This window comes from Lemur catta, chromosome 16 (genome assembly GCF_020740605.2).
Source record: "Lemur catta isolate mLemCat1 chromosome 16, mLemCat1.pri, whole genome shotgun sequence".
NCBI classification, from domain to species: domain Eukaryota; kingdom Metazoa; phylum Chordata; class Mammalia; order Primates; family Lemuridae; genus Lemur; species Lemur catta.
In genome coordinates, this window is record NC_059143.1 from 30928229 (window position 1) to 30944383 (window position 16155).

A 16155-nucleotide genomic window follows, 5' to 3' on the forward strand; every position below is an offset into this window, starting at 1 on the left:
ATTAAAATTATTTTAGGGTAAGGATATTTACACACAATAAAAAAATGGGGAAGTATAGGATAGGAATTGATTAAGGGTCACTGTCTTAGTAAACATGTAGGTAATTACTATAATAGATATATCGAAGTTGACAAGGTCAGTATGCTGTGTGATGTAAGGAAGATTTCACAGAGCAAAGATTGGACTTAAAGTTTGAGCAGACTTTTATGGTATTTTTTATTTGGTGATCATTTTTCATGGGGACGAAAAGCATGAGTAAGGCAGGCTGTTAGGTTCAGGAGCCAGAAAGGTTTATATGAATGATTATGAAATAGAAAAGATAGCATCAGATTGTGATGAGCCTTGAATTCTACCCTTGAGAATTGGATTTCACTGGCAACAGGAAGCCACTAAAGCAGGAAAATGTGTCTTAACAAGTGATATTTTAAGGAAGACAAACTAGGGTAGATTGGAGCAGAGCTGAGAATGAAAAAAGAGAGGCTTATGTATTGGCTTAGAGAATGGTGTTGGAGGGCAAGGGAATGAAAGGATATTGTATAAGTAAGTTGACCTGGAGACGATTCCCCGGGGTTTGGGCCTGAGTCTGAAATAAGGAAATATGGCAGGTGGAAGGAAGAGGATGAGGAGATGTTTTTATTTTTGAGTATTTGGAATTGACAGTATTGGAAGAGCAGCAAAATAGAAATTTCTAATAATTAAGTTGGTAGAAGTTAAAATTAGAAATGATGTAGTGTTTTCAGTTCCGAAGTGATTATGATTCTACAAATAGGAAATAACAATAAGGTGATTTTAAGATCAGGAAGGAGATTGACAAAATATTTATTGCTATTAATTTAAAACATAGTATTAAGTATAGCAAGGTTTACATTTGACAGTAAACTCAACATCAGAAATAGAACAACAATAACTGATAATAAAGTAACATTTGTTGAGTATTATATGTAAGGTACTACTCTAAACATTTTATATTCATTAACTTAATCTTTACTACAACCCTATGAAATGGGTCCTTTAAAAGTTAAATTATGTGCTGTAAGTGACTCAGCTAATAATTGATGGAGCCAGGAATTAAAATTTGAACCCAAACACCCTGCCTCTAAAACTTATACTCTTCTGTTATCTGTGGAAACTCTAGAGGTGAAATTGCATTTGAATCCTGTATCTTTAATTTACATGGATCAACAAAGCATCTATGGCCGGGCCTGGTGGCTCACGCCTGTAATCCTAGCACTCTGGAAGGCCAAGGCGGGTGGATCGCCCAAGGTCAGAGTTCGAGACCAGCCTGAGCCAGAGCAAGACCTCATCTCTACTAAAAATAGAAAGAAATTATATGGACAACTAAAAATATATAGAAAAAATTAGCAGGCATGGTGGCACATGCCTGTAGTCCTAGCTACTTGGGAGGCTGAGGCAGGAGGATCGCTTGAGCCCAGGAGTTTGAGGTTGCTGTGAGCTAGGCTGATGCCATGGCACTTGCCCAGGCAACAGAATGAGACTCTGTCTCAAAAAAATAAAAAATAAAAAAATAAAGCATCTATAAAAGACCTGGGGTTAATTGTCAACATTATTATTACTGTCTTGAAATTCTTATACTTTTTGTTCTTCTCATTCTTCTCCTCCTTGTTTCCTTCTTCATTCTATTGGCTTCTTGTTTACATTTGTAACATTTAACATTATAAAGTTGTGAAATTCTTTGTACAGTGCCTTATGTTCTTTGGCAGCAGTGTACTCTATAAATCTTACTAATAAGTGTATAAATCTGAGAATCTAGGAGTTAGATTGTTTCAGTTATTGAATTTAGTACATTGGCATGCTGCAAGATTTGCCTGTAATAAGTACACACCACACATTTCTATTAAGACTGCTGATGTACTGTGAAATGGAAAAGCTTTCACTGTAGTTATTTAAGAAGTATTGCTTTGTTTCCACATTCAACCTAGAAATACATTTTAGAAGTGCAAAATAAATTCATGGAATAAGTTAGTAGGGCAATCTATATGGAGAGAGGGAGCATTAAACTAAATGGTGTGCGAGAGGTGCAGAGGAAATGGACAGCTGTCCTTGGGGAATGCAGACTCCAGTTGTAGAGGTAAAAATGCCCACAAAAGCATTTGGCAGTTTAAATGATGGTAGTAAAATTGAGCCAACTTCCAAAGGAAGAGCTAGCTGAAAGTTGCTGAAAACTTCCTGGAAAACTTGAGTTTTTGGCAAGCTGGCCTTAAAGAAGCTGTCATTGTTTCAGTTAAGAGCATAAGGAAGGCTTGTCAATCAGAGTTAGAGTCATGGATAAAATAGGTTAATTTCACTGAAGCATAGAAGGGCAATGGGAATTCAGTGAAATAGAGGTTTGCGTTGTGTTGAGAAGTGTCAATGCGATGTTTTCAGAAAGAAACCAATGTTAGTTAATTAGTTATGTCTACCATCTAACTGAAACCACACTATAATGGTATGGTAATCACCTTCAAGTATTAGAAAGGCATCCATGTGGTGTGGGGCAGAATTTACCCTCATTCTCTCCAGAGTGAAACTGACCAATGAGAAGTTAATGTGAAGAAATTTTTGTCTTTTGGTTCATTATAGTTAAAATCAAAAGAAAATGGTTTAGCTATCTATGAATATGACAGCTACTTTGGAAATTAGTTCTAGGAATTGCTTAAGTAAATATTGGGTTTCTTTTACTTAGCAGTGATGTTGTAGAATAATTTTCTGCTGACAATGGGAGATTTGTGTTAAGATCACTTCCAACTCGAGCATCTTAGAGTTTGTGTGAAATGATTAAAAGAGAAACTAGTATTGAGGCTCTTAGCTAGAAGGCTATGTCAAATTCCAGATGTGTTATATAATGAGAATCAGACTGAGGGGAAATATAGAAAGTATTGTTAGGAAATAATTGACAAGGACTGAGAATGGAGTTAGGAGATGATTGTTGGTGGAATAATGGCTCCAAGGGGCATGGGTTTAGTTACTTAGGGAATGTCAGTGCCTTAGTGGTAAGGAGGTATACCATGTGGTGAGAGAAGCATGGGGCTGAGAGTTGGTGGCCCTGGATTCTAGGTCTAGCTCATTCACCATTATGAGATGATGAGTAAGCCACTTAGGTTTGCTGAGGTTATGTAAGATTTACAATTGGACTAGATAATCTTCATAGTGCCTTTTTTTCTTAATTTAGTAAAATTTAGTTCATTTTGTGTCATAGTAACCAGAAGTTGTGTTTTATTGTCCAAGTGGATATTTTTTGAGAACGTGGTTAATTTACTAATAAAAAATTTTACTTGGGCAGGGCAGGAATTTAAAGTTTTATCTTTGTTCAAGAGATAATTCACAGATAAATACCTAGAGGAAAGGAAAAGAAGACATTTTGGGTTCAGCCAGGATAGTGTTGTCAGTTACGAGATCCAGCAGTAGGGGTCGCTCTTTATAGAAAACAAGCATGTGCCATTTTTAAAAGAGTATTTATTATATGAAGCAAGGACTATACTCCAAGATAATTTACTTAACTGACAATCTTGTGAAAACTTCAGTACGCTCCCTATCTAAAGAAGTGAGGTTCCAGAAAGATGCTGCACACAGCTAGCTGAATCATAGATTATTTGCTGCTGCTTTTTGTGCTTATTTATTTTTATGAGTGTGATTTGAGTTTTAAGCAGTTATTTATCAGAGAGGTATACAAATTCTAGTTTGTTTGAGTTTTCATGTGTGGGTATCTAGGAAAGCCAGTGATCATACCCTGGGAGGTGATGGAGAGTGAGACTAGTGGTGGGAATTTCTACCCGTGCTTGGCTTCTGAATTTTTCATTGAGTGGATGTGGTGGTTTTTGTCACACTGTTGATGTTACAAAATGCATGTTGTCGCCAAGGCATCTTAGAGTTCGTGAGACATGTCTCAACTATTTCCATATTTGAGTCCTATATAGTATTTTCAAATAACAAAAGCAAAATGAAGAAAAGCCAATGTGTTTTAAAATTTACAGTGCTTTGCAAGTGGTTTGGCAGGGAAAATGTAAAGTTACAGGAAACACGCTTTTTTTCTGTCCTACAGTGCTTCTCTAGGATCGTATGTATAACTTCATTCGGTGTTACATAAGTAGTCTATCATTGACTCTCTGACTTTGCCACCAGGACCAAGTGGAACTCTGCCTAGTACCCTTGACCTTCTGTATCCTATCCTAGTGAACAGGCTCTTGTTTCTAATTTTACAATCTTTCCTGATTTTAGGCTTTGACAAAATTCTTGAAATGTGTTAATTGGGATCTACCTCAGGAGGCCAAACAAGCCTTGGAACTTCTGGGAAAATGGAAGCCAATGGATGTAGAAGATTCATTGGAGCTGTTATCCTCTCACTACACCAATCCAACAGTGAGGCGTTATGCTGTTGCCCGATTGCGACAGGCCGATGATGAGGTACATTATTATTCATTACTTCCATTCAACTGGGTATATTTTAAACTAGGGCCTAATTATAGACTGTGTTTGGGGTGTGTGTGTGAGAGAGAGAGAGAGAGCGAGCACGCACGCACACACACGAGAGAGATTTTTAGAAGGGAAGAGGATATACTGGGTGTGTTTTCAGAAGGAAAATTAAAATATTCCTCCAAGGACTCCTCTGTGAAATGAAAATTTACTTCCTGATCTGTTACGTGATAGGACAATCTCTCCCAGGACATTTACCTGGCAGCAGAGCTTGTATTGCTCTGTCTGGAAAAAGGAATTCTAATGAAAAATGGTTTAATGCAGCACCACCTAGGGAATAATTCAGATCCCCTCTATCAGTCAGTATACAACAAGCCACATTTAATTGTAGCCTTGAAAAGCCCTTGGGTCCTTTAAAGCATAGAGATGCATGGTCGTCTTACTCTCCTTCAAACTCCTCCTTTAGACTTTCAGCTGCTGACAATTACGTGTACATGTAGATTTTCTGAAGGTGCCTTCGAAACCTCTGGAAAGCAGATTTCAAACTTTATGCCCACTATTAGTATATATAGTCATGTGTCGCTTAATGACTGGAGTGTGTTCTGAGAAATGCATCCTCAGTCAATTTGGTCGTTGTGTGAACATCATAGAGTACATTTAAACAAACCTAGGTGATAGCGCCTACTACAAACCTAGGTTAGATGGTGTAGCCTATGGCTGCTAGGCTACAAACTTGAACAGCATGTTACTGTATTTTGAGTATCAGACAGCTGTAACACAGTGGTAAGTACTTGTGTATCTAAACATAAAAAAGGTACAGTAAAATTATAATCTGATGGGTATTATGTTATGGATATATAACCTTATGGGACCACTGTCATATATGCGGTCCATTGTTGACCTAAATGTCCTTATGCAGTACATGACTACATGTAAGGCCATCAGCAAAGGAGGACCACTCCTTTGTGTTGACACATTGCATTGCTGGATTTTAAGTTTTACTAATTCTTTATGGGATATGAAACAGAATAGCAATTTTTTTCTTCTTAATTTTTACAGAGTGAGTGTGTTCTCAAACATAACCTAATAGTTTATGTTAGCCAGCAGGCTGGGCTTACGGGACGTAGAATAACTTTTCAAGCTTCAATACATATATGGGAATGCTGATCCCATAGAATAACTATTATCAAAGACAAAGACATTTTTTAGGGGAAAAACCCAGTGAAATCATTTTAAATTAGTAGTGGCATATGAATTTCAAGAAACAAGTGAAGCATTTATTAATGTCAACATTAATGTCAATAATTGTATGTGTCTGTTTAATTATAGTAAAATTTAAACACTGAAATCAATGGTATAGTGAACCTTTACATATAATTCACCAATCTTTAGCAATTGCCAACTCATAACCAATCTTGTTTCATCTATAACACTGCTCACTCTATCTACCCTAACTAATCCCCTAACCTCTACTAGATTATTTTGCGATACCCTCTGACTTCTAGCCTACTGGCTGTAAATCAGAGGTTCCCATGACCCTCTCCTTAGGTTCAATAATTTGACTCACAAAAACTCAGGGAAACATTGCTTACTATTATTGATTTATTACAAAGGATATTCTAAAGGATACAAATGAACAGCCAGTTGAAGAGATATATATGGTGAGGTCCTAAGCACAGGAGCTTGTGTCCTGTGGAGTTCAGAGTGTACTGCCTTTCTGGCATCTGGATGCATTCATCTTCATAAGCCTGGAAGCTCCGCATCCTGTCCTTTTGGGTTTCCTATACTATCTGAAAAAGTCAGTATATGTTTTTTTCAAATCTATATTATTTTTCTTTCACTGTATTAGCTAAAAGCTACAAATAATAATGGCAAATAATAGCAATGATAGTGTTCATCTCTCCTTATTGCTCATTATTATGGAAATGCTTTTAGTATTTCACTCTTTAATGTGTGTTTTGTACTGGTTTCAGTCAAATGCTCTTGTTTATGTTTAGAGAGTATCTCTCTCTCTTTTCTTTCTTTCTCTTCCCCCATTTCTCTCTCTCTCTCTCTCTCTGTAAATCAAGCATGGCTTCTGTATGTTATCACACACTCTTCTGGTACCTGTTCATATCATATGGTCTCTTATCTTTAATTTGTTAGTGTACTGTAAGTGTGCTGATAGATTTCCTAATGTTATGTCAGCCATATACTTATAAAATAAATCTTAATCTAATACCAATCTTTGATTTGCTAATATCATATTTAAAAATTTTTTTGTCATAATTTTACTGCTGTGCAGTTCAGAAGGAGAGAGATTCTGCTTTAGAATTTAATGAGGAAGTGATATTTGAGATAGACATTCAAGGAAGTGTACAGTTTTCACAGTTGGAGTTTATATTCCAAATGGAGAGAACAGTATGAGTGAAAGCAATGAGTCTGAAAAGTACAGGAAAGAGTGTGGTGTATATGTAGCTGTTGCGAAGGTAAAATCAGAACCCATGTCTCTAACTGAAAATGCCTGTATGAATAGTTACACTTAATTCAATAAGAAATGGGAAGTCAGTGAGTGACTTTGACATAGCACTTTGCATTTGCACTCTGAAGCATTAGAATTAACTTGTTCTTGGGAAAAATGATGATCACTATCTAGATAAAATTACATAGCTCTTGGGAAATTTTTACTGAATTGCCTAAGATAGAAACTTGATTTTTTTTTTCTTTTTTGCTTTGTTTTACTTGAATGATTGTGTCCTTCATGCTTGGAGGAATTTTGTATTTTTCAAGATGTGACTATATAATGAGAAAACAGACTTTGTACCTACTATTGAAGTTAATTCATTTTCATACAAATGAAGGAAAGTGTAGTTTGAATATAGATTACCAAATGAGCAACAAATCAGATGGTGATAAGTACCTTAAAAAGATGAAAGTTTTCTGAGCTGTAAATACAGATGAAATTTCACTTGCTCCCTGACCCTTACCTCCTGCTTTGTGTGCCCCCCACCCCTTCCTAAGTTTCATGGAAGACAATTTTCCATGGATGGGGTATGTGCAGTTTTATAGGATCTTACATTTAAGAAGCAACCCAAATGCTGTAAAACCTGAGCTTTCAGGAAAATAACAACATAAGATTTTTTAAAATCCTAACTGGAAAAAGAAGAAATTCTTTGAAAACCTGAAAATTTGGAGTTTGTTATGTAATGTTAAACATAGAATGCAGTTATCTATTGCTGGAGAAAGGAATTCTTTCTTAATTTCTGTTTTACATGAGCCATCTTGATCCTCCCAACCCCTTACTCTCTTTTTTTTTTGTTTTTTTTTTCCCCCTTTTTGGATACTACTACTTTAAACAAGTCATTTACTCTGGCCACTTACTCTGTACCAGACACTATTCTGTGACTTCCTTTTATTAACTGATTTAATCCTTATGTTCTTCTCTAAGGTTTTTGTATTATGTCCATTTCACAGATGAGGACTCTGTGAGGCATGGAGTGGGGAAGTAACAGTAACATGCCAAAGACAACACAGCTGAAAAGTAGTAGATAAAAGTAAAATGTTACCTTGATATGTTGGAATAAATTATGTCTATAATCATATTAGCTTTGTTTTCTAATATTAGCTTGCTTTTTGTCTGTTTTCCAGGACTTGTTGATGTACTTATTACAGCTGGTCCAGGCTCTCAAATATGAAAACTTTGATGATATAAAGAATGGATTGGAACCTACCAAGAAGGATAGTCAGGGTTCAGTGTCAGAGAGTGTGTCAACTTCTGGAATAAATTCTGCAGAAATAGATAGGTATGGATATCCAGGAGGGCATATTTTCAAATTCAATAGTTTTCCCCCCTTTCACGTTGTTACCTTCTTTCCCTTCCTCCTAGATATACCAAACCCTAGTATTACTTATTTTGAACTTTTGCCAGTGACTATGGCATGAGCACTCACTATATTAGAAACTACTGTTGTGCAGGCTATTGAGTCAGAATACCTGAGTTAAAATCTTGACTCTGCCACTTACTAGCTGTGCAAACTTGTATACATTATGTATTCTCTATGTGTCCCCAGTTTCTCATCTTAAAAATGAGGATAGCAATAGTAGCTGATCTTTAAGAGTCATTTGATCATTAAATGAGTTAATATTCATAAGAAACTGTCTGATATATAGTGCTCAGTATGTGTTAGCTACTGTTACTTATGTTAAAATAAAATGAAGGAAAAGGCATGTTAGCTCAAATAGTTTAATGAAAAATTGTATTTTTTATTAACTGCTTTTACCTCTTTAGTAAGTTATACTTGAAAAATAGCATATTATTTGAATTGAAAGTTAATCGTTAACAACAATAACAATTAGAAAATCTGACCTTTGTATATGATACTGTGTGATGTGGTCCACATACATTATCATGTGACAACTATCCTCTGAGGTTGGTATTCATATCCCTAATTTAGAGATGAAGGACTTAAAGAGAAGTTAAATGAATTGCCCAAAGTCTTATGTCTTGCAAAGGGTAGAGTTGACTCCAAAGCTCATTTTCTTTCTACTTTCCCATTTTTCTTTTCAAAAAGTCTTAAAATTTGAAATAAATAGGAACTTTTGGGTAAAAATTCTGAGGCTCAGTGATACAAAATGGTTTTCAGAAAGTCATGAGGTTTGTTAATGACAGAAGCAGATCTAGATTTCAGATTTCCTAAATCAGTCTAGTCATTTCAATTATTACATGAGCTCAAGATTGGATTTCTGAATTCTTCTTTATGATTATGCTAATGCTAGGCTTTATCTTCCATGGTTTATTTGGAGAAGAATGGAAAAAGAGGAATAAAGTAAACATTTTTTCTTTCCTAGGCTACTTTATAGTTTTCTATTTTTAAGAAAAGAGACCCTTTATGTTTTCTCTCACTATATATTAGAGGTCTTCAACCTCAAGTCATGCTTATTTACCTTTTTCCTTACTTATGCCACATAGAATGTTTTATTGGGAAAAGTGTATTTGAAATTTTATAACGGATGAAAGCTGTTACCCAGTATTTCCAATTTATGGTCTACTAGCCAATAATTTTGTGAGGTTTTTTTTTTTTTTCTTTTTAAACTTTGTTTTGAAAAAGATAAAAAATAGCTGGGGGTCTTGTGGCTGGATATGTTTGGGAAATGCTGGTTTAAACTTAAATGGACTTTAAAAAAGAACACAGTACTTATCAAAACCTTTAATATGCAAACTTGCACATAAATTTCACAAGAGGCTGTAACCCATAATTTTTGACCATGGGGCATAATGTTACTTTTCCCAGAACATAATGTGACTCTAGTGTTACACAGAACACATTTTAGGAAGTGATGCATTAACCAGACACAATTGAGGTGAACTATGCTAAAAAATTTGTGTCTTCTCCTATAGATGGAGTATTTCACGTTTCAGTGATCTCTCCTATTACTTTTTCAGCTCCCAAATTATAACCAGCCCTCTTCCTGCAGTATCTTCCCCTCCTCCTGCATCTAAAACAAAAGAAGTTTCAGATGGTGAAAATCTGGAGGTGAGTACAAAGCTTTCTGGCATCTTACTGGAGAGATCCTACTAGATAAACACGTTATGTCTTTCTTTAAAACCTTGATTTTGATTAAATAACCAAATATTACAACTTTATTAAATAACTCATTTTATGATGCATGTTTATGACTTTTCCCCTCAGGATAAAGTGCCAGATAATCCTCAATTCATTTTATTGGTGCTTGGGGCATATAAATGGATTCATATGCAATATGAAAATGGGCTTAAATATTTTATTAGGGAAACTCAGAATATTTATTGTCAGTGTATTTATGAACATAACTGTAATTGTCAGTGTTTGTGATTACACTGTAGAAATGTATGACTTTGATGGTAGGGATAATAAACTAAGCAGCTGCTTTTAACCATACAGATGAGTAGACTCATTTTTGAGGTAAAACAGACCTATTAGACTAGTGCTACTTCGAAAAGTACATTTGCAAGTGAATTGCAGAAGCTGATTTAGTATGTATTGTTGAATTTGTCCCCAAGACTTCTAATTTAAGAAGAAACTTTCACACTCCTGATGTTAAAAACAAATAATACATATTTTGATGTTAGAATTTTTTTCTTAAGAAACAACCCCATTATAAAGTGGGTGCAAAGGTCATGAACAGGCATTTTTCAAAAAAAGACATAACAGGTGACCAGGAAACATTTGAAAAAATGCTTAACATCACTGATCATCAGAGAAATGCAAATTAAAACTGCAAGGAGAGACCATCTTACACCAGTCAGAATAGCTATTATTTTAAAGTCAAAAAACAATAGAGGTTGGCTAGGATATGGAGAAAAGGGAAGGTTTATACAGTGTTGGTGGGAATGTAAATTAGTGCAACCTCTATGGAAAACAGTATAAAAATTTCTCAAAGAACTAAGAATAGATGTACCATTTGATCCAGCAATTCCACTGCTGGCTACCTACCCAAAGGAATAGAAATCATTATATCAAAAAGATACCTGCACTCATGTTTGTTGCAGCACTATTCACAATAGCAAAGATATGGAATCAACCTAAGTGTCCATCAACAGATGATTAGATAAAGAAAATGTGGTATATGAATATATACTATGTAATACTACTCAGCCAAAGAAAATGAAATCATGTCTTTGTAACTACATGGATGGAGAACTGGAGGCCACCAGCTTAGTTAGGTGAAATAACTTAGAAAGTCACACACCCTGTGTTCTCACTTATACATGGAAACTGAATAATGTGTACATATAGGGTGGAATAATAGATATTAGAGACTCAGAAGGGTGGGAGGTTGGGAGTGGGATGAGGGATGAGAAAGTATTTAATGGATACCGCGTACACTATTCAGTTGATAGTTACAGTAGAAGCCCAGACTTCACCACTACACAGATAAATCCATGTAACAAAACTGCACTTGTGCCTCCTGAAGCTATAAAAATAAAAAAAGAGAGAGACAAAAAAGTTCATTTGATTTTTTTTTTTTTATTGCTTTTAGTCAGATTTTAGGAGTTAATGACTGAATGAATCTTTTGTTTTAACTAGTAAACATTAACGTTTGCGTGTTTGCACACTTCTTGATATAACAGAAAATGCTTAACTGAAAAAGGAATTTTTAAATCACAGGATCATAGAATCCTTAGATAAGCTCTTTAAACCATCCCCCTACATCTAATTATTTTGCCCTTTCAAAGCTAATTCATTGATTGATTCATTCACATATATTTTTTGAGCTCTTAATATGTACCAGAAACTGTTCTGGGTGCTGGGGTTGATGCAGCAGAAAACAAAACAGCCACAGCCTTTGTCTTCTTGGAGCTTACATCCTACTGTTGGGGGGGGCGTCACTCTAAATTCATGATCAGAAACCTCAGATGAGCACTCAGTGCTCTCTGCCATCTTACATTTCTCTAGATAGGTTGATCTCCCTGCTCTACAGAGATTTTTTCATACCTTTTCCGCTCTGTTCTTCATACCGAGCCTCCCAATCTGCAGATGACAATTCTGCCTAACACTTAATCGAAACAATAGAAGCTACTAGGTGAGAATGGTCTTAGTTTCCCATCACCAAATTTATAGACCTGAATCCCTTCCCATCCTTTCCTTTTGTTTTTTTTACACAGAAGAAACATAACTCTCTTCAACTATATGCTATTTTCTTTTCCTGATAGAAATATTCAAGTATGTGTTAGTACTTTCCATCTTAAAAATTCAGAAAAACAAATAAAGCTCTCCCTCGACACCACATCCCTTGAACAGCATTTTATTTTCTTCCTTCTCGAAGGAATTGTTTATACATACTTTTCCCTTCCTTCCTTTCCAGTCTTTAGTCCATGTCATTCTGGCTTTTGCTTAAAACTTGCTTTGCTAAGTTATTAAATGACTTTAATGTTTTTGATTATATATACTTTACGGTTCCTCTTAGAGTATTGAGCAAAGTAAGTAACTTTCTTCTTGAAAAACGAACTCTTCTCATGGTTTAGGTGATACCATATATCCCTTGTTTTCCTCTTCATCTCTCTTGCTATTCGTTCTCAGTTTCCTTTGTCAGCAGTTTCTCCTCTGCTCGACATCTTAATGTTCCTCAGGGTCCTCTTCTAGTCTCAATTTATGCTCTTGCCCTAGGCTGTACTAATAAACTCAAATTTATATTTCTAGCTCAGATCTCTCATCTGGGTTTCAGATTCATGTATCCAGATACCTACTTGATCTCCATTGTTTATCTGCCAGGTATTTCAAATTTAATATTTCAAAATATAATACAACTCTTTCCCCTCACTCCATAGCCAGCTCCTCATCTAAAATTTCCATCTGTGACATAACAAATCAACACATTTGCTAAATCCAGAAATTCGGTAGTTTACTGTCCATTCCTTTGTTTCCTGTTTCCTCTCTATCTGCAAGTCCCGTTAATTATACTTCTAAGATAATTCTTCAATTTGTCTCCTTCTCTCCATCTCCACTCTCACTGTTCTCTCTTCTAGACTACTCTAATAGCATCCTCACTGATCTCGTCCATACTTTTTAGAGTAGCCAGAGTCATTTTCATAAAATGTAAATCAGATCATCTCACCCTCCTGTTAGGATCTTTTGTTGGGAATCCATTGCTTTTAAAATAAAATCTGTACCCAATAATACTATTTTAGTCACATAATGTGACCCTTGCTTGTCTTTTCAGCCTCTTTTACTTTAGTATATTCACTGTATTTTAGCTACGTTTAAAATTACTTGAACAAGCCAAACTCAGAGCCTTTGTACATAGTGTCATTTTGGTCTTGCCTGAATGTCAGGTCCTCATTGCTGCCTTTTCTAACCTCCCAACCTAAATTATTTCTATGACTGCTTCTTTAATGTCTCTCTTCTCTACCAAATATTAAGCTCTAGGAGGACAAGGAGCTCTGTGAAATGTGGCATCCTAACCTCTTACATATTGTTTGGTCTAGAATAAATACTGGATGGATGGATGGAGGGATGGATGAAAATCCAATCTCTGACATAAGGTATACAGATGAAAACTGATAATAAAATACAGACTTGCTTACCTCACTCCTGTTAATAGCAGATGGTAATATTTATGCATTTCTTTTATTCTTTCAGCAAGATCTGTGTACATTCCTGATCTCAAGAGCCTGCAAAAACTCTACGTTGGCTAATTATTTATACTGGTATGTGGAAGTAATTTTATGTTTATTTTCTTATTACTCTTAAGGACAATTTTTTCTTATGCTGTAAATTTAAAGACAGTTTAAAATAAGATGTGAACAGTGATCAAAAGTCTAGATACAGTATTTTTATCTAGCTGTATTCATTTATAGCTGGGCTTATAGAAATGTTTGTTAGCACCACTGTTTCTCTTCCCTATGCTAACTTTTCGGGAGCTAGAAGAAAGTAGATAAGGTCATGAGTATTTTCAGTTTGATATCTGTTTGTCTTCTATGCTATTTAAGTAGTGAGAGTATGATACTTCACAGTCCATCAAGAGTATATTTTCACATTATTTACCAAAGTATATATTTTCACATTATTTACCAAAACATTGGAATCATTTAAAAATAGGAAGTTAGAATCCAGAGTTACCTTGTTACCTTATCTCATTTTAAACATGAGGAAACTGAAGCTGAGGCTTGTAACTGAACTTGGTAGAAGCTGACTTAGGATTACATCATTTTTCTACAACTTTGCCATTTGCAGAGTATTTTAGGGATCTTTTTTCATTTGTCCCTGTGAGATTAAATGGGACAAGTACAAGTATCTTTATTTCACATAAGAACAATATCCTGAGTGAGTTGAAGGAAAGAGAAACGAAGGCACAGGAGGCATAGAATGAATGGCCTTAGTTTCTAAGTATTGGAAAACTAAATATTCCTTTTTAAGCTTCTTGACATACTTGAAATTTTTTAACTGTAGAAATGATCTCTGATCTCATCTTGCTGCTCTGTTTACAGCCTTAACTTAAATGGTGCAAATTAGTAGATGTCCATTCTAAAAGCTCATTATAGGTTGAGCATCCAAATCTAAAAATGTGAAATCTGAAATGCTCCTAAATCTGAAACTTTTTCAATGTTTACATGATGTTCAAAAAAATGTGTTCATTCGAGCATTTTGGATTTTGGATTTTCAGATTTGAAATGCTACGTATAATATAAATATTTCAAAATCCAAAATTCTTCTGCTCCCAAGCTCTTCAGATAAGGAATGCTCAACTTGTATTTCTGAATAATAATAAAGCATTTTGGTTTTCTTGAGGAAATTTAACAATACTGTCTTGCTTTAAACTGGGTTTAGAGAAACTGTTCTGTGGGTCAAATCAATCTTTAACTTCATTCTCTCACTCTCCAAGGATAATATTATTCTGGATACTGCCCCATAGCCAAGTAGTAGGTTACTAGATTGGAGCAATCTTTTAATGAACACATGTGTTCATTATTTACATAAACAATATTTGTTTAGTTTACTCCTTTATGTTTCTCTTTACAACAAAGAAAAACTGCTATCAACCATCTTAACTAAATCAGTCATTTTTTTTCCCTTTTGGAACCTGTGATTTCTACCAACCACCCGCCACCGTGGGCCTCAATAATGGGGAGAAAAATAGTTCCCTACTTTTACTTTAGCAGTTTAATATAATATTCATAAAACTACATTTCCCTCACATTAAATTTCAGTATGTCCTTGAAAATATACCGACAGAATGTTTTGGCTAGTTATTAACACCATTTCTTCTTTGAAAAATTTACTTTGAAATTCTCATATTACCAAATTGCTACTTTTTCCTTGTAATGTAACCTCTTGCTTCCTAATGTTCTCTGTATTCTGATCTGAATTCTTAAGCATATGTCTATTCGCTGGTATTATAGAAAAATATTTTCTCATGAAAATCTAAATATTTTAGATAGAGAGTAAAGAGAAAAATGTATGGGGTATGTTGCCAATTATTTGAGTTTTTTTAAAGCTTCTTAGGTATTTTAAAAATTAGGATTTTAAGAATTCCTTTATAGATATTTTTGTATTCTTACAATATTTGTGGAAACTTTTCTCTGGCTCAGAACTTATAGTATAGAGTAGTCACTATTGTAAGAGTCGTATGTGTATATATTGATTATGAGGAACTTTGAAATTTTGTATTCTTGGGATTCGACTGTAGACCAGATTTCATTTCACATTTGAAATTAGTTTTGATAGAATCTTTAAACCCTTATTGAAAGTAGGAAGAATTTTCAAATTATTCTGAAAGTGGGTAAACAGTAGGAAACCTATTAGATTAACAGTTTCCAACATGGCAGCTGTTTCTGTTCAGAAACAGCACTCTGTTTTCTTCGTAGATAATAAACAAAGTACAGCCCACGTTCCCAGTCTTATAAGCATTCCATCAAACTTAGATTTGATTTGTGTTTTCCCACTATATCTCTGATTCATTGAGGCAATTGCATGTGCTGTGTCTATTCATTCTCTAAGGAGTAATTGTTTTTCCCATATTTACAGTCTGCATATTACATATTCAGAAATACTCATGAGGAGAAAAGCTATTGATGTGGACTCTTGACTTTTGTAGACACTGCTTTTGTGAATGTAGGGTAAAAATATGGGGAAAAACTTCAAATAGTTGGTTTAAAATGATCATTCTCTTCCTTTGAACATGGACAAAATAATATAAAAATAATCAAATGTAAGAATTTAAATGCCTCTCATTCTAAGCTTACTCTATTATAACAAATGTATTAAAACATCAATTTTAATTGGTTGT

At 34.8% G+C, this 16155-nt stretch overlaps 1 protein-coding gene across 2 annotated transcripts in view; it reads left to right on the plus strand.

Annotated features, from left to right (window-relative positions):
• The window catches only part of PIK3C3 (phosphatidylinositol 3-kinase catalytic subunit type 3), a 106030-nt gene that overhangs the window by 42003 nt on the left and 47872 nt on the right, over positions 1-16155 (plus strand). For both annotated transcript variants that reach the window (XM_045527268.1, XM_045527269.1), the window contains 4 exons: positions 4216-4401; positions 8038-8192; positions 9833-9923; positions 13509-13576. In XM_045527268.1, coding sequence (XP_045383224.1) covers positions 4216-4401; positions 8038-8192; positions 9833-9923; positions 13509-13576 — 500 coding nt within the window. The remainder of the gene's footprint in view (positions 1-4215; positions 4402-8037; positions 8193-9832; positions 9924-13508; positions 13577-16155) is intronic.